Below are 20211 nucleotides of genomic sequence, written 5' to 3'. Positions count from 1 at the left end.
AAAGACCCGGACCTAATGTTTTATTCCTCTAGGAACGAATCGAATAGTACTGTAACGAAGTTTTCTAGCTTAATACGGAACTATATAAACGGGATAAACGCTTGATTTGACTTACCTAGTAGAGCAATAGAATGAGGGACGAGATAAGGGAACTCCGACGTATCGTAGAAGCTATCAAAGGAGAATAGCCTATGATATATGATAGGCCTGATAGCTATGCCGAGTACCTTGACGATTAGTAACTTAGTAACGACGTGTGGAACCTAGAATACTAGTTTATACGAGCAAACCGCGGGAAAGACGAGCGTATGTGGGAAAGCTACTAGAAGAAGTACTCTTATCTTAGCATTAGAGTACCTACGGCCTATGTATAGTGGGAAGGATTCGGAAAAGAATTCTAATACCTTCTAGGCAACGCTATACGACTATACCCTCGACACGAGGCATATACACAAGTGCCCTGGTTCCAGTATATAGTATATAAATGCCGATATCACTTCCACGACAAATTCGAAAACAATCACTAGCCGACCCGATAGGAAAACAAGGATAGAGGCTTGTACCCTATAGAATAGGTCTACAATATAGGAAACAGAGCAGCCGAATTGCTCTAGGAAATCGAAGCCCGAGACCTAGAAAGTATCACAGTAGTCCTAAAACGAGCCTGGCCTAGGTACTACGGAACCGGACGAGATATATAGGACTTGTGCTAGAGTAACGATTGCCTCTATTACGCGGACGAAAAGAAATTGCGAATTCGGGAGCTTTAGATAAAGCTATAGTATATACGACGGAAAGTAAAACAGACCTAATAGTAAGAAGCCGCAAGCACCTAATAGCTCACGGAAATAAGCACGATCGACAAAGCCGCTATCAGCTAAATAACCAGAGAGGTTAGCACTGACCTGGGAAACAGGTCAAGGCCCTCTAAGGGGCCCGGAAACCATTAACGCCTACGTAGCAGCGAGTAGTAGCATAGTATAGGAGGGACTAGCGTAAGAGACCACTATACCGAGACCTCCCGGCAGAAACATAGGAAATCGCTACAATCTTTGGACGACGGCGGCAAGACAAGCGACTATAGATAATAGCATAGTGGAAACAGTACAAAATGCTCGTACTAGTAGATAGTAGAGTAGAGCTAAACCTGATTTCGCCGACACTTGTAAATCAGCTACAGATACCCTAGAGAATAAAGCAGAAGTATAGCATAGTCAAAGGGCCATTTCCGACGTAATAGGTATATAGAGAGACTAAACTAATCGATATTACTATAGTAGGGAAGACTATAATAATCGTATTTAGCATCGTAGATATAGGTAATGATAAAGATATAATATTAGAGTTACTATAGTATAAAGATTACGACCTAGACATTAGCTAGAAGAATGGTAGCTACCTATAACCCTAAATGGAGTTATATTCGACTAGTAAGATAGGGAGCGTATAAGGATCATAAGCAGACGATGCTTAAAGAAAGGCATATCCTACGGATCTACCGCAAGAGACGGATAGTGGCAGGCAGACCACTACGGACTCTAGAAGAGGCAGCATAACGACATCGATATCGCGATAGGAGGAATAAGCTAAACTGCTAATAGCTGTTCTCTCCGTTAACGAATGCGGAGCACTGTAATTAGAGCAATAGGCTGAGATAGGAGAAATCGCTAGTATCGCTATAGACAGGACTAAGTTCGTATACTATTAGAAAACCGAGAGACAAGATAAGACTAGGGAAGTACCAAAAGAATATAAAGGATACCTAGCATTCGAACCAAAGCATCTAGAAGGATTACCAGAACACGGCCTATAGGATCACGAGATCAAGCTTAAGGAAGGAACACGACTAAAGTTCTTCAAGATTTACTATACGAGCTAGATATAGAACGAAGAACTTAAGCGATATTTGGAGGAGAACCTTTAAAGAGGATATATCTGCCTGTCGACATCGCTAGCAGGCTACCTAATCCTGTTTATGCCTAAGAAAGACGGAAAGCTACGGTTATACGTCGACTATTAGCAACTTAACGAACAGACTATAAAAAACCGATACCTGTTACTACTAATCTTATAGCTCTAAGATTAGTTAGCAGGAGCCTAATATTTCACACATCTTAACTTGCTATCAGCCTATAACTATATATAGATCAAAGAAGGCGATAAGTAGAAAACGGCCTTTAGGATACCCTATGGCCACTATAAGTACCTCGTCATGCCATTCGGACTTACAAACGCGTTGGCAACGTTCCAAGCCCTAATTAATCAAGCTATCTGACCCTTTCTTGACCAATTTACGGTATGTTATCTCGACGACATACTCATCTTCTCTAAGACGATAGACGAACACTGGAAGCACGTAAAAGCAGTGTTAGACGCGCTATATACGTATAAACTATTAGTTAACAAGGAAAAGAGCGAATTCCACGTTAGGAAAACAGTATTTCTAGGATACGAAATATCCCCCAGACAAATCCGGATAGAACCTTCAAAGGTTAAAGCTATCAAGAATTGGCTACGACCGACGTTAGTCACGGAAGTACGAAGTTTCATCAGATTTACGAACTTCTACCGGATGTTCATTAGGAACTTTAGAGCGATCGTACGACCTTTATACAAACTTACCAAGAAGAACGCTAAATTCCAATGGGAAGAGCAATACGAGCAAGCATTTATGTAGATCCGTAACGCTATTACTAAAGACCTAATACTAGTGCTACTAGACCCTAAGAAGCCATTCGAGGTAGAAACGGACGCTTTAGACTACGCTATCAGAGGACAATTAGGATAACGAGACGAACAAGGGAAGCTACATCCTATAGCCTTCTTTTCTAAGAAGCTCGATAGACCACGTCTCAATTATCCGATTCACAATAAGGAACTACTTACAATTATCGAAGCTTTTAAGGAATAGCGACTATACCTCAGTGGCACGATTAAACCGGTATAAGTATATATAGATTATAAGAATTTACGATACTTTACGACGACGAAGGAACTTAATAGACGACAAATACAATAGGTAGAATTCCTCGCGGAATTTAACTTCGAGATCTGCTACAAGAAGGGCAAAGAAAACGTACGAGCAGACATTTTAAGCCGACAAACGGATCATACGAAAGGACAAACGGGAACAACACCACCGTTGTTCAAGGAACAAACAGACGGGACATTACACTACAAAACGTAGACACCTATAGAAGATGATCTACTTGACTCGTTCCTAGAATGCTATATAATCTTTCGAGAGGAAAGGATTAACAAGGTATAGTATTAAGTAGCACCCGGACTAGTAGTACCTGACGGAGTAGAAGAAAAAGATAGGAAACTCTAGTACCGAGGCAAAGCGTATATCTACGACAAAGATCAATAGCTGCAAATGATTTGAGAACTCTACGAATCAAAACTCGGAGGATATAAAGGAGTCACGAAGACTATTGTACAAGTCAAGAGACACTATGACTTTCCATAGTTAACGGCACGGGTTAAGGAAGTTGTATGGAACTACGACATTTATAATCAAAGCAAAACGGCACGACATAAGCTATATAGGCTACTTTAACTACTACTAACAGCTGACAAACTATAGAGCTTAGTCACGATAGACTTTATTATAAAGCTGCTAGAATCCAAGGACATAGCCATAGGAGTAATCTACAATAGTATTCTTATTATAGTAGATCGCCTGACTAAATAGGTATACTTCTTTCCCTATAAGGAGTTATAGACAGCTAAACAGCTGGCAGACATGATCTATCGGCAAGTTATATCAGTACATACTTGGCCGCAAGAATAGATCACCAATAGAGATACTAAGTTCGCGTCGAAGTTCTGGCAAGCGTTAATGTAACGATTAGGCGTCAATAGCAAGCTATTAATAGCATATTACCTACAGACTAACGGACAAACAGAGCGACTAAACCAAGTTATTAAGCAATACCTCTGCTCTTACGTCAACTACTAGCAAGACAACTAGGTCATGCTATTACCAATAGCATAACTCGCTTATAATACAACACTAACAGAAACGACCAAAGTCATACCGTTCTTTGCAAACTACGGATATAAAGCAGACCTTAGGCAAGGACTAGAGGTCACAGTGCCAAGAGCAGTAGCCAAAGCAGAACAGATGTACGTACTATATAAGAAGCTTAAGAAGGAACTCGAGTTTATCAAAACCAGAATAAAGAACTACTATAACAAACATAGGCTCAAGGGACCTCGCCTAGAGAGGGGAGACAAAGTCTACCTAATTATATGAAACTTGTAAACCAAACGACCAAGCACGAAGCTAGACTTCAAGAAGGTCGGACCCTTCGTTATCAAGGAACGAATTTCGACATCTAACTATCGACTATCGTTACTATCATCTATATAACTACAGACAGATGTTTTTTATATTCCGCTTCTCGAACCAGCACCAAAAAACGCCAAGGTTGCTACGTATATCGAAGCAGAAGACGAGGAAGAAGAATAGGACATCAAAGAAATTCTAGATTTATATATTATCAACGGGAAACTATAGTACCTGGTTAAATAGCTTAATTTTAGACCAGAAGACAACTCATAGGAACTAATTAAGAACCTAAATTGCCCTAAGAAACTAGAATAGTTCTACCGGCAGAATCTAGATCAACTAAAGGAAAACCTAGGACAGAATCAAAGACGATGCCCTAGTCGACAGCATTAGCGGCATCATTAATCTCTAACGAAGGTATAATAGGCGCCTCTTGCCGCTCTTGCCGCTTAATTACCTCCAACTTGTCTAAGGTTGACAAACTACACGCCACCATATTAGTACCTTTCTCTACCAAAAACTCCTTCTACTAACGAAGATGCTAGAGCTATATAAGCTTTTTAGACAACTCGTATTAGGCTTCTTCTAGATAGCGTTAGGATTTATCTAGCTTAAGTTCGGTATAACGTTTAGTATCCTTAATATGACACTGCTCCTAGAGAATACGATCTACTAGAACGAACATTAGGAATTATACTCAAAAAAAAAAAAAAGGGGGAAGGAGACAAGCTTATAGGAAGAAAGCAAGATGCTAGAGCCATCGTAAGAACGACCTTAACAAACATAGGCCTCGTAACGCTTTATACGTGCGATCATTTTGCAAACAAGACCTTAAGACACACACTAAGAGCAAGGCATAATAATAAAACCGTTCTTAGCAATGTTCTAAGCAAGGGAAGCACGGTAATGTACAGAATACGACTTCCGTTTCTCTACCAGCATTTTGTCAATATGGCGACTACAACACAGAAACAGGAAGAATACAGTACTCACAAGCAAAGGGTTATTAGCGCTCTTTGAAACGGCCTAAGAGGGCTTTCGGGTCGAAAGCCTTAAAGGAGGGGCATCGTGTCACGAATAAGCATATAGGCGGCCTGGCAGGCTGTAGCCAGGACACGGGACATTCCGACAGCTAATTACTTGATGGACCAATCAGAAGATTATTACCGCCAAGACTAAGGTCTTCACTAGTGATAATAACATGTCACCGTCGACAACGTAGAATTACAAAGTGAAAGGAGAAGTGGTACTGGTAATAACTATTGAAGAAGGACAGACAATTATATATATATAGCTAGCCAGTCACTTGTTATGGTAGACTCTAGGAGTTTGCCAGTGGTAATAATCACAATTACAGTACTTATACCGAGCATTGTTAATTACTGTGAGAGACAACTCTAAGTGTTGTTGTAAACCCTTTGGCTTTACCGAATCCCTTAGACAACCTGCCTGCTTGTCCTGCCTAATCTACCTCCGTCTGGACCCTTTCAGAAGAAGTCTGAGTTAGGTTCGTCACAATTAGGAGCTCGTTAGATCAATCCTATACTATATAGTTATACTATATCTAGACGTTATATACGCCTATTTAATACTCTCTTAATACCTAACTAACCTAGGACTAGACTACTTATTAGAGGTATAGCGAGTAGTAAGATATCTATTTAGAAGCTCTTACCTATTAATCTAGTATAGAGATAAGCAAGCGATAGCAAGTCTAACGCTTATAATCGCTAGGGACGCTTTATATATAGATAATCTAAATATATAGTATTCGTTATAGGGATATATCTTCTTCCTATTCGGAGGTCCTATTATATAGAAGGCATTATACTAGGATACCATTATAACGTTAAACACTAAAGTAGAACTTCTAACGCTCCCCATTATAGTAAGAGAGGCTATAGCATTTAGAAGGCTATTTACAGATATTAATCTTAAGCTTAGGGAACCCTAGAACATCTACTACGATAATTAGCAAACTATTTAACTAGTGATAGCTAAGAACGAACGTATTAATACTTGCCTATAGTATATAGATATCTATAATATATAGTTATACTAGGAAGTGGCAAAAGGAACGTTTAAAGCTATATATCTACTAACTACTTAGATACTAGTAGATAGGCTTACTAAATGACTTAGCTAATAAGTCTTTAAGCGCTAAAGGGCTCTCTTTAATCTTTAAGATATTAGTTATAGGCTTATATAACTAAGGGGTAGAAGATAAGTCAAATTCGCCAAATAAAATACCACCTAATACTCTTTATCTATTACTATTAGCCGTTATTAGGATCAATAGCCTTGCCCTTGCCTTTATCCTAGCTAGGTAATAATATAGCGCCTAACATATCATTAGACGTGCTAATGCAAGTATTACGAGCTTCCTTGATTTTACCTAACTAGTAGAAGATATTATATATAAAGTAAGCGATCTTCGTAAAATGTATGAGTTTAGCCTTATTAAGCTTATACTCCTCTGTATCGTCTATACTAGCGTGTTTCAGGTCACTCCGAAGAATTATATGTAACTTCTTAAGATCCTATATACATCTGTTAGCGATTTGCCTACGTGTTAGGGGTAGAGGTTCAGGATCTAAGGACTTATAGAAGCCTTAGCTCTATCTAGTAGAGCCTTTGTTAAATCCTTTGCCAACCTAATGTAAGAAGTAGGACTATCGTTATAATTAGTATAAGTATTACAAGAGCTATTAGACATGTAGGCGATTAGCGTATATATCTTTATACTTATAGAAACCGTAGGTATAATGGTAATAGCAAGAGCTAGCGCCGGAATAATCGCGATATTCGCCAAAAGAACGTCCTACTAGAGCCGACTATATATATATTCTATAGGGTACCTTACAAAGCTCGCTAGCTATAATGTTACTATATTTAGGTAGCTTGAACAATCCAAACGTGACTAGTAGAGCGCTAGAAACTACGATAAAGTCGCTATTAAATTAACTAAAAGAGGCCAAACTATATAAACTCACTTAAATCGCTAGAATCGCTAGAAAACTATAAAACCGGTAATGAAATTAATTGACTAGAGATAATAGGAACACTTATAGTCTAGAAGCTTTAGCACGTTTACACTTTCAAGGTATTATAAGAGTAGGAGTCAACCTACTAATAGTAGTAATATTCGCAATAGGTATACCTAACAAGTCATCCGTTAATTTAAGTATAGGAAGCGTCATCCTATTATTATTATTATAATTAAAACTAGTAATACTATTACTACTATAACTATAATAGCTATATTTAATCTATAGCTTTAAAGGAATTACTCTACTATATTTGACTCTTTCAGACTTCCAAATATAGAAGGCAGGCCCCTAAAGGAGCCATTAAGGTAAGAACGACAAAGGACATAATACTAAGAACAGTATCACTATAAAGCATAGTTAAACGACTATCACCTTTAACTAGGGGGTATATCGGAAGCTATAGAGCTTCTAAGCGTATTAGCCACGCGTTTGCCATAGCTGTATAAGGCTGTTTAACGCATTGGCTAGTCCCTTTGTCTATAAATACCACTCGTTTTGTCTCCTTTGTAGATAGCTTCAACAAGGCACTCTTTTCCTTCGTACAGCCACCTACTGGAGACTGCTTTTAACGCTCCCGGAAGCTCATCACTACGTTCGGCAGTAATCCGGCCGGTTGATGTATAGTAATCAACCTTACCCCGAATTACTTAGTCTTCAAACGATATTAATCAAAGTGATCTGACCAGCTTCCATTTATCTTTCTTCACCAGAAACGCAATCATAGCTGCGACACCGTAGGAAGGGGCCTAGCCGTGAAATCAACCTTTGCGGGCAGTCTGCCTCGGCAAGTAAGACTCCTGACTGCTAATCTCACCGATCTCCTTTCGTAATAAGGAGAAGAGTACTCGGACGACGTCAGTATCGCTGGATAGATATTCACGGCTACAGAATTCGCCGGACAGGAAACTTCTGGGATGGGAAGCGGGTGACTCGGGCAATCGGGCTTGTCGGCCTGCTTACTGAGTAATCCATACTTACTAAATTCCATCGGAGTTTATTACTGAGGTTATGGGACAACCAGAAGGAAACGACGGTCAGACGGGAAGAAGCAGCATCACTAACTTGGCCAGTCTATTAAGTCGATGCCACATGAGTTGCATCACGGCAGGGAACCAACCATTTTGGTACTAGGTATGGTCACAACCCCTCATGTACGGAGTAAAGCGGACACCAGACCTTTGCATCTGCGAGGCAAAATTCATTGAATGACCAGAGGGAATGGTACCCGTGGTACTTCGTATCACTCTCTTTGACAAGGGGTGTGTGGTATGATATACTTTGAGAAGGCCACCTAGTCCCATGTTGATTGTGTTAACAGCCAATGACTGTGAGGTTCTGAAGGATAAGCTTACGCACGGCATTGAATCTCTGTCAATGTTAACCCCAGTCCCGGAATAACTAAACTTTTCAAGCTGCTACGCTAGGGTAGGGTATGGCTGGTCGGGTCGTTGTTAAAAAGTAATCGTCTGGCCGCTAGCACACGCTGCTGGAGGCTTGGCGTGCAACGACCAGGAGACCATCGTCGACGCGGCCGTCGAGGCGGGCGTCCGCTTCTTCGTCCCGTCCCAGTTCGGCCTGGCCGACACGCACCCGCTGCTGCAGCGCTACTTCCCCATCTTTGTCGGCCTCTGGCGCGACTGGGGCGTCCGCGGCGGCTTTATCCTCGACCTCGACCGCAAGCGGGCCAGGCTGTGGGACGGCGGCGAGCGGCCATCTCGCTGACGATACGCTCGAGAGCATCGGCAAGGCCGTCGTCGGCGTCCTGGAGGGCAAGGCGGGCGAGGGCAAGACGGAGGTGCGGATCAAGGACGTCGACCGACCGCATCCTCTGGGATCCTGACGAGGAGCCGCGCCGGCAGAGACTAGACCATGATGGTTCCCCGTGACCAGTTCTAGGGCTGCCACAGTAGGTTCATATGATGTTTGGTCGAGCCAGGGGTCATCGACCGAGATTAGAGGGTAAGGAACGTAAACGCTTTTAACGCGCGAGGGGAACGCGTGGCGGTCATTTCCAGGACCCCGATATTCGGTTCCCGGAGGTTGGAAAACAGCCCTAGCCTAGTATATCCCGTTCTCAGCCAGGCCAAGATCGGCTGCCCAGCTTCCGTAATTGCTGTAGATGGTCAAGTAGCCTGCACGTATGCCAGGGAAAATCGGGTGGGGGAAGAGAGGAAAATGTGCTCAAACCGACTTACATGGTAAGGTAAGTAATTACGGATCCAACGTTGGTGTGTTATTTCGATGCTGAATACATACATACACGAACATACATACATACATACAGAACTACAATACAGTACGTTCCAAGGGGAGGTCATTGAGGTTCACCTTGTCTCCGAGTGTGACCCACGGCCCGTCATGTAATTCTAAGGTAGGTACCTTATGTACTGTACTACATACATTAATTATGTACCTGCATCCGGGGTGTCTCTTCACTGCTGACCCGTCCTTAGTTTTATTTATTAATAACCGTCTCATCCTCCAAGACCATCATTCTTGGGTCAACAAAGGTCTTCAGCAACGTCAACACCAGTCGTGCTGCCGTCATCCGGTTATTACCACCTCCTACGTTCGCCATTCGCCACAGAACCAACCAATTCCGCTGCTCTCGATCAGGCCCGAGAAGAAGAGAAAAAAAAGAAGAGAAGACAGCCAAAGCCGACAGACACCATGGGAGACACGAGAGAACTGGCGGTCGGGTACGTCCGGGCCAACGAGACGCAGTTCAAGGCCGGCCTCTTCCTCCTGGACCGGCTGCAGTTGCGCCCGGGCATGCGGGTGCTCGACGTGGGCTGCGGGCCCGGCAACCTGACCGCGCACATCGCGTCGCTCGTGGGCAGCGAGGGCAGCGTCGTCGGGGTGGACCCGAGCCCGGAGCGGATCGGGCTCGCCAGGGAGCTGGCCGGGAAGCTCGCGGCGGAGGGCAAGAAGGAGAACCTGACGTTCTACGAGGGCGTCGCCGAGGACCTCTCGCGGTTCCCCGACGCCAGCTTCGACGCCGTCTTTGTCAACTCGACGCTGCACTGGGTGCAGGACCAGCCGCGGGCGCTGCGCGAGTTCGCGCGGGTGCTCCGGCCGGGGGGCCGGGTGGGCATCTCGGGCGGGTCGGGCGACTTCGAGACGGCGCAGGAGCGCATCAAGGCGGCGGTGCTGTCGCGCGAGCCGTACCGGGCCTACCCGGAGCCGGCGCCGCCCCGGTTCCTCGGCCGGGCCGAGCTGAGCCGGCTGCTGGACGAGGCCGGCTTCTCGGGCGCCCGCGACATGGTGGTCAACCGCATCGTCAAGAAGGCCGAGTCGGCCGACGCCATGATCGACTGGCTCGACACCAGCTCCTCGGGCAAGACGTACGGCGGCATCCCCCCGGAACTGCGCCCCGCCGCCCGCGAGGAGATGAAGGTCGAGTGGAACAAGCTGCTCACCGACGACGGCATCCACATGGACATGGAGCTCCTCGTCACCGTCGCCGTTCGGTGAATCGATCGTTATTACCACGATAACTAAGTATCGTACTATAATTACTCTGCTATCGGTGACCCTCCCCCCGACGTGCTGTACCTGATTACGCACGTGCGTATGTATATGCATGTATATAGATATTCTACCTATATTCAATGGGCAATACAAACCATGCTCATAAAACACAGCTTCCGGGATGGAAGGTTCCCAGTGCCTTGCCCCCGGAGCCAGCCCGGATCTGGTGCTAGATCTGCCGATCCGGAGCCCGGGTGTTTCTGTTGTGACCGACAACCGCCGAAATGCGGGCTTCTGCCGCCCCGCTCGCTGCTGCTTGTGTAATTATGAGCGGGTTTGCGCATGTTTCCTTTAATACCGCGTTACAACCTCCGGTATTTACATAGTCCGGATTACACGGTTCATTTTTCCAGGTGTATTAAGTACGGTAAATAACTACCACGAGAAAATCGGCGTCCTGCATTCCGACCTGGTATGCCGAGTATTCACCTAGGTACCCACCCACAGACGTAACTAGGCACGCATCCATCAAGGTAATCCATCAAGGTAATCCATCAAGGTAGGTAAGGTATGGTCAGGTCACAGAACAGAAACAGACAGAGGAAGCGTGGAGTGTCGATTGTGCCCCAGACCACCGTGAAAAAAAGGGGGGAACCTTGATGGGTAATTGACTCATCAATGCGTATCCAAGTATGTTCTTGGGCAAGATCAAAACATGAAGTGCTTGATCTGCAGCCAGCGAGGTTCTCCGAATCATACGTCTAGTTACACTGCTATAGTTCCAAGCCCAGCCCTTCACATGCTGATCAAACCGCCCTCTTTTGTCGATCTGCACTCGAATCACAGCCTACAAGCCTCGACAGTGTTGTTGTTGTTGTTGTCGCTGCCGCCGATCGCCGCTTTCTTCCTCTTGGCAACACCTCCGAACCTCGCAATCAGCTCCGCCCGCGTGGCGTGTTCCAGCCCGAGCCGCCGCAGGTTCCTGCCGGTCGCGAGGTAGTCGACGCCCGTGGCCATCTGCGCGAGCGTGATGACGGCGCGGATCGGGGAGGCGTCGATGCCGAGCTTCTCGGCCAGGCTGCACCACGAGACCAGCAGGTCCGGCACGTCCTCGGTCAGGTTGCGGTTCTCGAGCGTCGGGGGCGCCCGGAGCCGGTTGTGCGGCGGCGAGTGGCGGCCGAGGTCGACAAAGTTGGAGAAGCCCTGGCCGTAGCACTCGTTGGACACGGCGACGGCGCCGTCCAGCCGCAGCCCGAGCGCCTCGCCGATCTGAATGCGCACCCGGTCGACGGCGGCCATGGCGTTGGCGACTGACGGGGTCAGGCCGTCGGCGTAGAGCATAAAGTCGCCCCCCGTGCTCTCGATCCGGCCCGCGTTCATCAGCATCATGAGCGGGTGGAAGACCCCGTTGACGTTGGCCAGGCTGACCTCGACCACACTGCTGCACCACTTGAGCCGCGTCGGGGACAGGATGCGCGCCACCTCCCCGCATAGGGCCCGGCGAACGACGACGACGTCGTCCTCCTCCTCCTCCCCCTCCGCCGGCTGCAGCGCGGCGATGAAGACGAGCTCCTTCTTTCCCAGCACCCGCAGCTCGCCGTCCCCCTCCATCCGGCACGAGTACGGCGACAGGTTGGTCTCGAGGATGCAGCCCGCGTGCAGGTCGGCGGCGATGAGCGAGAACAGGTTCCCCGGCACGGCGACGATGGCGTGCTGCCGCAGCGAGAACTTGCGGAGCTCCTCCAGCACCGTCTCCTGCCCCGTCGACGGGACGGTGAGGAACATGATGCGCGAGAAGGCCACGGCCTCGGCCATGTCGGTGGTGACGCGGACACGGGTCGACCCTTCCATGAGCCCGCTGGCTCTCAGGAGGCCGTTCCGTCTGACTTGGTTGGCGTGCCGCACGTGGGTTGGGTGCGAATACACCAGCACGCTCGTCCCCTGGCTCTGCAGGCCGGCGGCGAGCGCAAACCCGGCCGGGCCGGCGCCCACGATGGACGCAGTATGTTGTTGTTGTTGTTGTTGTACGAGCATGGTGAGCAGGATGGGAATGAGGTTGGCAATGAGGGATGAGTAAAGAGGACGAGGATGAGGTTGAGGTTGACAACGAGGGTTAAGATGAAGGATGAGAGTCACCAAATCAACAGCAAAGACGAGAGACTCATGACGGAGAAGGAGGCAGGGCAAAATAGGAGGCAAGCTGGTTCGTAGGTGGGTCAATAAGTCACCATTGACCACCTGAATCGTTGAAGTATCTGGGAGAGTCGGAGACGATCTGTCCCCAGCAGCCGCAAAGGTAGATGTAGAACCACAGAGGTACTCCGTAGATATAATAGAAACATGGGATCAACACCTCTAGGCATGCGATTCTAGGCTCCAAGACCCCTTACAGCGTACCGTTACTACGTGTAATAGGACCACTCTGTACAGCTATACAGTCTCTCGGGTCATATTACTTTACCTGGGTAGCTTACGTGCATTTACCATCGCGTACCAAGGCGGCGGAAGGCTGGCTTGCAACCTCATGTCAGTTTTGACCATGGCTGAATACATGGAAGGTAATTACGTACTATATCATTACCGGGTAGGTAGCATTCCTGCCCAGCTACACCTCCTTTGGGCTACAGGTGAGCAAGTTTGCTCGGGTTTTTTATGTGGGGGGGAGGGTTGCCCTCGGAACGCCACGTACCTTATTTATACGGGTCGATTAGTACACACATCTGAGCCTTCCTTCGTCTGCTACCAGAAGACCGGTAAAATTCACCGGCTCGCTCAAGCCCTCGCGCCCCCTTTTTTCAAAATTATGTCTACGGAACTCTCGTTCAGTCAATCCTCCATCCCGCTCTCGGATTCACACTACAGACCACGCACGTGCACGGGACTTCATTCATCCCCAGCTAGCTATATTGCTCAGGATCACTCCGGCTCGTCCTCGACCGCCTGCTTACCTAAATACACCAGGTGTATTATTGTATGAAAGGGCATGCGTGATTACCTAGCTCGATTTCTGGTGGGTACGCAGATCGCCTCTCTTTAATTATCCCCTGTCGCCTTTTTTCAATACATTTCGCCATCTGTTGCATAGCCATGTGGTCGTGAGAAGAGGAGAGACAGCTCGAATTATCAATCACAACGATCTCCTGTCCTGTACAACACCCCTCAAGCCATCCACGCTGCTGGTCGAATAGGATGGTTGTCGCTCGGCTCTCTCCTATTACAAATTGGCCCATGTTGTTTCGTGACCATTGAAGTGGCGGTAAGAATCTCTACGTGCCTGGGAGAAGTGAGATTGTGCCATGGGTACTCGGCGGTATCTCTCACCAGGAGGGGATGCAGCGGGTATGCATTCTTGGCAACGAGCCGCGAGGGTTCACCGGGCGAAGGGCGAGCTACGGCATGCTCCTCTGGCCACCCTGCGCTTCGATTCCGGTGTTTCTCCTCCCACGTCTCCTTGATCCCAATGAGGCACAGCTCGGCCAACCAGTTGGACCGGGGGGTTGAAGAAAGGAGGCCGAGCAAATCGTTAGTCTCGCCGACAGATGCCATGATAAGGGTCCGCCCTTCAGCCCATCACCAGCAGTTATTAAGATGACTGACCGAGCTCCCTTATCCCAGGTGCGCCTCTGCTGCCTTGATAGTGCAGAAGCGAGCGTCCTGCACTTCCACCGATCGCCAGGTGAGCCGGTCGGAAGAAGGGGCTGAACCACCTTGAGAAGTTGATGACGGGAACAGCCGCGAGACCGCCAGATATAGAACCTCGACTGCACAAAGATGGAGGTCATATATGGACTAAAGGCCGTCGGGGCACATTACTTTTTTCTTCCCTTTGTTTTACAAAGGGAAGAGGGAGGGTGTCGAGTAAACTACAATGCCCTGACAGCAGAGAATAATGGAAAAGCTGGTCCATACAAGTAAATTCCTTCTCTGTACACGATCAGGTAGGTGTTGAAGGATAACTAGACTGGTTGTTAATAGGTTGGGTGCCTAGGTAGGCGGTTCCGCAAGCATTTCAGCGCTACACATATGAAGGGCATCCCGTATAATTACATGTATTCCAAGACTACTCCGTAGTAATTATGTTTGATTGGATATAGCTTAATTCGAACCTACTAGTATATGTAATTAATTAGTTCGCATGGTCCATAATAACACGACTGCCAGCTGCCTATGGTCGGACCCCTGATAAAGAACTTGCAGGACGACGAGATTATCGGGCCTATCTCTTCTTTATCAAGACGCAGAAAGGTATCAAGCAATGCCCAGAACCTTAATTAGCTAAGAGGTGGTGGAGTGCTTTCCTTGGAAGTCTTTGCTGCATGGACCCTCGATACCGGCTGTGATCTCCTATGATGATGGAAGTACTGTCGGTAGCTAGAAACCTTAGTGCTGCCACACATCATATGCGCCATTCAAATTAAGACCTCTGGAATGCGTGCACCTAGCTGTCGATATCGGACATACCGCGTATTACTAATCTCTTGCCCAGTACGGAGGTGAATCGGTCAGCCCTGCATTAATAATAAGTGAAACAGATTCAAGGCATACGGTAGTAGGCAGGTGAAGAGGATCGAGCTTGGAGAATACGATGCGCCCACGAAGGAGCGGGAAGCAGCGAATTGGAACCCCGTATGTTCCAACAGGCAGGATGTCGGGCCCACTGCCTCATCAACCGAAGGGCGGGGACCACAGCAAAGAGGGGGAGGGGCAGGAGTGGAGACCTCGACTTTCCATCTCGCATCGAATTAATAAACCTTTATTAAGGTGGCTTCCACAGCTCTGAACGTGGGGAGCAACCACACGTCTCGTTCGCTCACCACCATCCACGTATATATCCCTGAGAGCCACCGATTTGCGAATCCGAGACAGCCAGACGGTCTTCACCGACACTGATCACGCACAGTCGCCATGTCAGAACAGTATGTCCTCTTCGATCTGCCGAGCAGGGACCCGTGCCGCTGCTGGTCGCTCAATCCGTGGAAGAGTGGGTAGTTTCACGAATCCGTTTTTCGCTTTTTCCTTTTCCTTTGTCGGCAAGGAAGATGAATGAAAAATAATAAGAAGAGAGAAGAGATAATTAGAGAATGAGGAAAAAAAATTCGGAAACATGGCATCTAACCAGGCGCGCACCAGCACGTATGCTCTTGAACTTCAAGGGCGTCGACTACCGCACCGAATGGGTACGAGTTCTCCTCTGACTGAGCCTTCAAAACTTAAAGAATCCTTGCCCGAAGAACAGGGTACTGACGTGGTCCCTCTGTGCAGGTTGAATATCCGGACATCAAACCCACCCTCGAGCCACAGTTTGTCACCCTTCCCCCGTTTCCAAATCCTTCTATGGCTCCCGCTCTCGCCAAGTGACCGAGACCGACTGACCTCTCTCAACCCCTTCTTTTGCTTTTGCCCTTTCACAGCGTCCCTCCCCACCCCCAGAAGCCACAGTATACGATCCCCACGGTGCGCTTCCCGGACGGGCGGTACGTGATGGAGTCGTTTGCGATCGCGCGCGAGATCGAGGCGGCCCACCCGACGCCGTCGGCGCGGCTGGACGCGCCCGTCGTGGCCGAGCTGATGGCGGCGGTGCCGCGCCTGCTGCACAAGCTGCGCGCCGTCCTGCTCCCCGGCGTGCCGCGGCTCATCCTCAACGAGCGCAGCAAGCCGTACTGGCACGAGACGCGCTCCGCCTGGGTTGGCAAGCCGCTCGACGAGTGGGAGCGCGAGGTGGTCGCCGCCGGCGAGCCCGACTGGGACGGCGCCGAGCCCGTCCTGCGCGAGGTCACGGCCCTGCTCAAGAAGGAGGCAGGGGGCCCCTTCTTCCTCGGCAACGAGGCCAGCTACGCAGACTTTATCTGGGGCGGCTTCCTCATCTTCTTCGACCGCCTCGGCGTGTCCGAAGAGCTCCTGGCCAGGACGGGCGACGCCGACGCCCACCGGGCACTGCTCAAGGGGCTGGAGCCGTGGACCGAGAGGAGCGATCGCTAGGTAATTGGAGAGATCACAAAACAATAGGAGGAAGATATAGAGAGAGAAAGGGAGAGAGAAAGGAAGGGAGGGAGGGAGGGGGAGAGAGGGAGAGAGAGAGACAGAGAAAGAGAGAAGGGGGGGAGAGAGAAAAGAGTGAACAGAACTGAAAGTTTTGGGGCTCGGAAAGGGTAGTCACGGAGGTTAAACAAGCAAACAAACAAGACGAGAAACGAGAACTTGGTACCTGGGTACCTAAGAGTATAAATTGTTTTGATTTTCTAAAAACAAACCTAACCCTTCCTTCCTATCTTCCTCTAATAATCAATTAGATTTACTGTATAATTATATATGATCCATCCCGCTACGACAGCAACAGACCCTGTCGCACGGCACGCCACCACGCTCCCTCTCCAGACACGCCGCTCTGTCTGCTCTCCCTGTTCGAGTGGCTCGCCCGCGGAGCCGAAGGCCTTGAATGATACCCGGCGGCCGATGCTGCCGCTGCCGCCGCCATCTCGCCGTTCATGCTGCTCGTGATGCTCATAGCGTCGTAGTCCCCAAGCCGCCTGTCCGGCCCCAACAGCTCGTCAATCACGCCCCACAGGTCTCGCAACGCAGCCTCCTCCTTCTCCTTGTATCCCCCTTCTCCTCCTCCTCCTCCTCCTCTTCTGCCTTCCTGGCCCGGCGGCCGTACCGCGAGGCATGGCGTTACGTTTACGTAAGCCCCGCCGTCTCGCCGGCCCCATGAGCCCGGGGTCGAGGAACCGTCATCGTCGTCGTCGTCGTCGTCGTAGAGGTTGTTGTCGTTGTCGTCGTCGTCGTTGTTGTTGTGGCTGTGGCTGTAATAGGGGCTCTGCACAACGTCGTCGGTGTACATGGAGTAGACGCTGCTGCTCATGCTCTTGGCATCCCACTCCACCGGCGGCTTCGCCGGCCGCCGGTGCGCCGCCACCACCGGGGACGGCGGGCGCGACGCGTCGAAGCCCGGCGGTCCGCATGTGTCCCACCTGGGGAGGCTGATCTGATGCTTCTGCTGCTGCTGCTGCTGCTGTTGCTGCTGCGCCGCCGGCCCCGTCCCCGGCCCCGCCCCCGGCCTCGGCCCCCCTCTTCGCAGCGGCGGTCGTGCGTACAGGCGCGAGGGCGATCGCTGGATGGAAAAGGGAGACGGCGGCAGCTCCGGGTCCGGCCGCGCCGGCGGAGGGGTTCGCGGCGGCCGGAAGGGGGGAGGCGGCACGCTGGCGGCCGCGCGGTTGCCTCCGCGCCGCCGGTAGTCGCGGTTCAGCGGCTGGGTCGACCGGCGGAGCCCCGGCTGGGCGGACCCTGGACGAGGTCGCGGTGGCAATGGATCCCCCTCCTGCCGCTGCCGCTGCCGCTGTCGCCACCGCTGCGGCGAGTAGTCGGGCAGGGGTGGCGCCGGTGCCGGCTCGAGGGGAGGAATGCCGTGGCTCGGGTCGGTGTACGAGCGAGTCTCGAACGGCGGCGCGACCGGCGACGGAGGGAGGAGGCAGGGGTTGTAGAAGCTGAAGGCCTCGATGTCGTCGATATCGTCGGGCTTCCGCTCCGGCGGCGGGTTCGGAAACGCCGTGGCGGGTAGGGTCGCCGGCGGGGTCCGGTACGAAGGCCGAAAAATGGGAAGCGGGCGCTGTCCGGGTTGCTGCTCCTGCTCCTTCTCCTCCTCGTCCTGCTGCTGCTGCTGCTGCTGCTTCTCTTGCTCTTGCCGCCGCGGACAAGTGGCCACGAGGATGGGGGTTCGGGTGCGCCTCTTGGGAATGATCAGAGGCGGCAGGTATTCTGGACGCATCCTGAACCGTGGTCTTGCAGAGCCGGGAAGGGTTGGCCTGTCGGGAGGCACGAAGGAGATGCGTGGAGGGCAACTATTTGGTTTCCATGATGGACGATATACTTGAGCGGAGGACGTCATCACGGCCAGCGTGGACGGGTACAGCTTCTATTTTCGACATTTGGGGTGGACTGCTGCGAGCATACTTTCCACAGCGGAGGGGGGCCGGAGCGACTTTTGGGCAGTGATGCTCAGGGGCTTATGTTGACTTTGGCGTCAGCACCTAAGCAAGCTCCCAGGAAGAGCGTTGTTTCCACGGCTGGTCCCCTGGCCACTTACTGCTCCGATCAGAGAGGGACAGAGACGAGGACCGACACTATTCCCCCCTGGCTTATCGACGCCCCGTCTCTCTCCATCTTTTCTTGGTTCAATGGCTACCAGCCGGGCCCAACACCGAGCCTGGTGTCGGCAACAAGGAATGCAGATCTTGGCGGCCCGTTCACTATCTCCCGGCACGGGTTAGCTCTGGTGGGCATCAAGAGACAATTATAGACTCGGCATTAAAAGAGGCCGATCTCACCCAACGTATACCCCTGACTCCTTGTCAACCCTAACCCTTTTACATTCCCAGCCGTGAACCGGTTGTTCCGCTTAGTTATTTCGAAGAGGCTTTGTGAGCAAAACCGAGAAGATTTAAAGTGATGAGAGTCGTAGTGCTGGCAAGTCGAGACAACTGTTCTATCGCTGTATCTCGGCTGCCCGGTGGGTGTGGCCGAGTGAAGCTCAACACCATGATTTGCATTTTGGACTCAACGCCATGTGGGGATGCTTACTTTCAGTAGTACAAAACAGCATACCCATGCTCCAGAGCGGGACAGGGAAGCTTTGGATGCCATTGCTCATGTGCAGGCGTAATTTTAGCACCAGCAGCAGGTCTCAGCGCCGATGATCCGCGCCGGTCGCGTTTTCGGGGTTAAGCTTTTCCTTCATCTTCGAAGCTAGTGTTTACTTTGGTCACGCCATCGCGTGATCGACGCCTCAAAACTGTCATCGCAAGCGACCGCAACGCTCATCTCGGGACAATAACGGTAAAGAAAAATGCCCTTTCTTCATTCTCTCCGAGGTGCAGCAGCACGGGCGCGTAATCAAGCCACCGCGCGGTTTCCGAAACCGCGCGACAGGGAGAAGTGGTAGTAATCATCATGGATTCCGATTCGGATGCAGAAAACAAAAACAGCATTCCATCCCACTTTTGTCTTTTTTTTTTGGAAAGTATAAACAAAAGAAAATAGAAAATGGAACATGGTTAAAAAGTAAACTCCCCAACGCCTTCCGATGCACAAAGCTAGGCCAATCAATGAACCCTCCCCTGCCGCCCTGCTCATCTTCTAATAGTCTCCCCAACACGCCGAAGACCAAGAAGCCCAACGACCAGCTCAGTCACCCCAGGGGCCGCAAAAGTACCGGAAAAAAGGTAACAGGAACAGGGAAAAGGGAGACGGCGAGCCCGTGTAGGGCACCGTAGGCGCTTGGGTACCGGACTCTATGTCCTGCACCCAACAGCTCGGTAAAGTTATGAGCCCATATCACTAGTTCGCCCATGGGAATATCACCACCAGATGTCCCCCCTCTGCACCACCCCGGGAACCGTCAGG

The 20211-nt window shown here is 49.9% G+C and overlaps 5 protein-coding genes across 5 annotated transcripts; 3 read left to right on the top strand and 2 right to left on the bottom strand.

Annotated features, from left to right (window-relative positions):
• Positions 1–8665: 8665 nt before the first annotated feature.
• MYCTH_2128639 (uncharacterized protein) lies at positions 8666–9184 on the top strand (the record flags this gene model as incomplete). The annotated part of the gene is made up of 3 exons (XM_003664767.1): positions 8666–8671; positions 8857–9035; positions 9082–9184. 3 exons carry the CDS (start codon positions 8666–8668, stop codon positions 9182–9184), a joined length of 288 nt encoding a protein of 95 aa, XP_003664815.1.
• A 580-nt stretch (positions 9185–9764) lies between these two features.
• Positions 9765–10994, top strand: MYCTH_2307981 (uncharacterized protein). Its single transcript, XM_003664766.1, has one exon. It carries the CDS (start codon positions 10015–10017, stop codon positions 10816–10818), a length of 804 nt encoding a protein of 267 aa, XP_003664814.1. The 5' UTR covers positions 9765–10014; the 3' UTR covers positions 10819–10994.
• Positions 10995–11621: 627 nt separating this feature from the next.
• On the bottom strand, positions 11622–12909 carry MYCTH_117063 (uncharacterized protein; the record flags this gene model as incomplete). The annotated part of the gene is made up of 2 exons (XM_003664765.1): positions 11736–12909; positions 11622–11662 (listed from the first exon to the last, which is right to left on the bottom strand). Exons 1-2 carry the CDS (start codon positions 12847–12849, stop codon positions 11622–11624), a joined length of 1155 nt encoding a protein of 384 aa, XP_003664813.1. The 5' UTR covers positions 12850–12909.
• Positions 12910–15561: 2652 nt separating this feature from the next.
• On the top strand, positions 15562–16966 carry MYCTH_2307978 (uncharacterized protein). Its single transcript, XM_003664764.1, has 4 exons — positions 15562–15796; positions 15946–15992; positions 16078–16115; positions 16227–16966. The coding sequence occupies exons 1-4, from the start codon at positions 15721–15723 to the stop codon at positions 16792–16794; spliced, it is 729 nt and encodes a 242-aa protein (XP_003664812.1). The 5' UTR covers positions 15562–15720; the 3' UTR covers positions 16795–16966.
• A 171-nt stretch (positions 16967–17137) lies between these two features.
• MYCTH_2128634 (uncharacterized protein) lies at positions 17138–18577 on the bottom strand (the record flags this gene model as incomplete). The annotated part of the gene is made up of 1 exon (XM_003664763.1): positions 17138–18577. The coding sequence occupies one exon, from the start codon at positions 18575–18577 to the stop codon at positions 17138–17140; it is 1440 nt and encodes a 479-aa protein (XP_003664811.1).
• Between the last annotated feature and the right edge of the window lie 1634 nt (positions 18578–20211).

This window comes from Thermothelomyces thermophilus, chromosome 5 (genome assembly GCF_000226095.1).
Source record: "Thermothelomyces thermophilus ATCC 42464 chromosome 5, complete sequence".
NCBI classification, from domain to species: domain Eukaryota; kingdom Fungi; phylum Ascomycota; class Sordariomycetes; order Sordariales; family Chaetomiaceae; genus Thermothelomyces; species Thermothelomyces thermophilus.
Note: the sequence above shows the minus strand (reverse complement) of the source record. Positions and strands in the feature narration are given on the sequence as shown.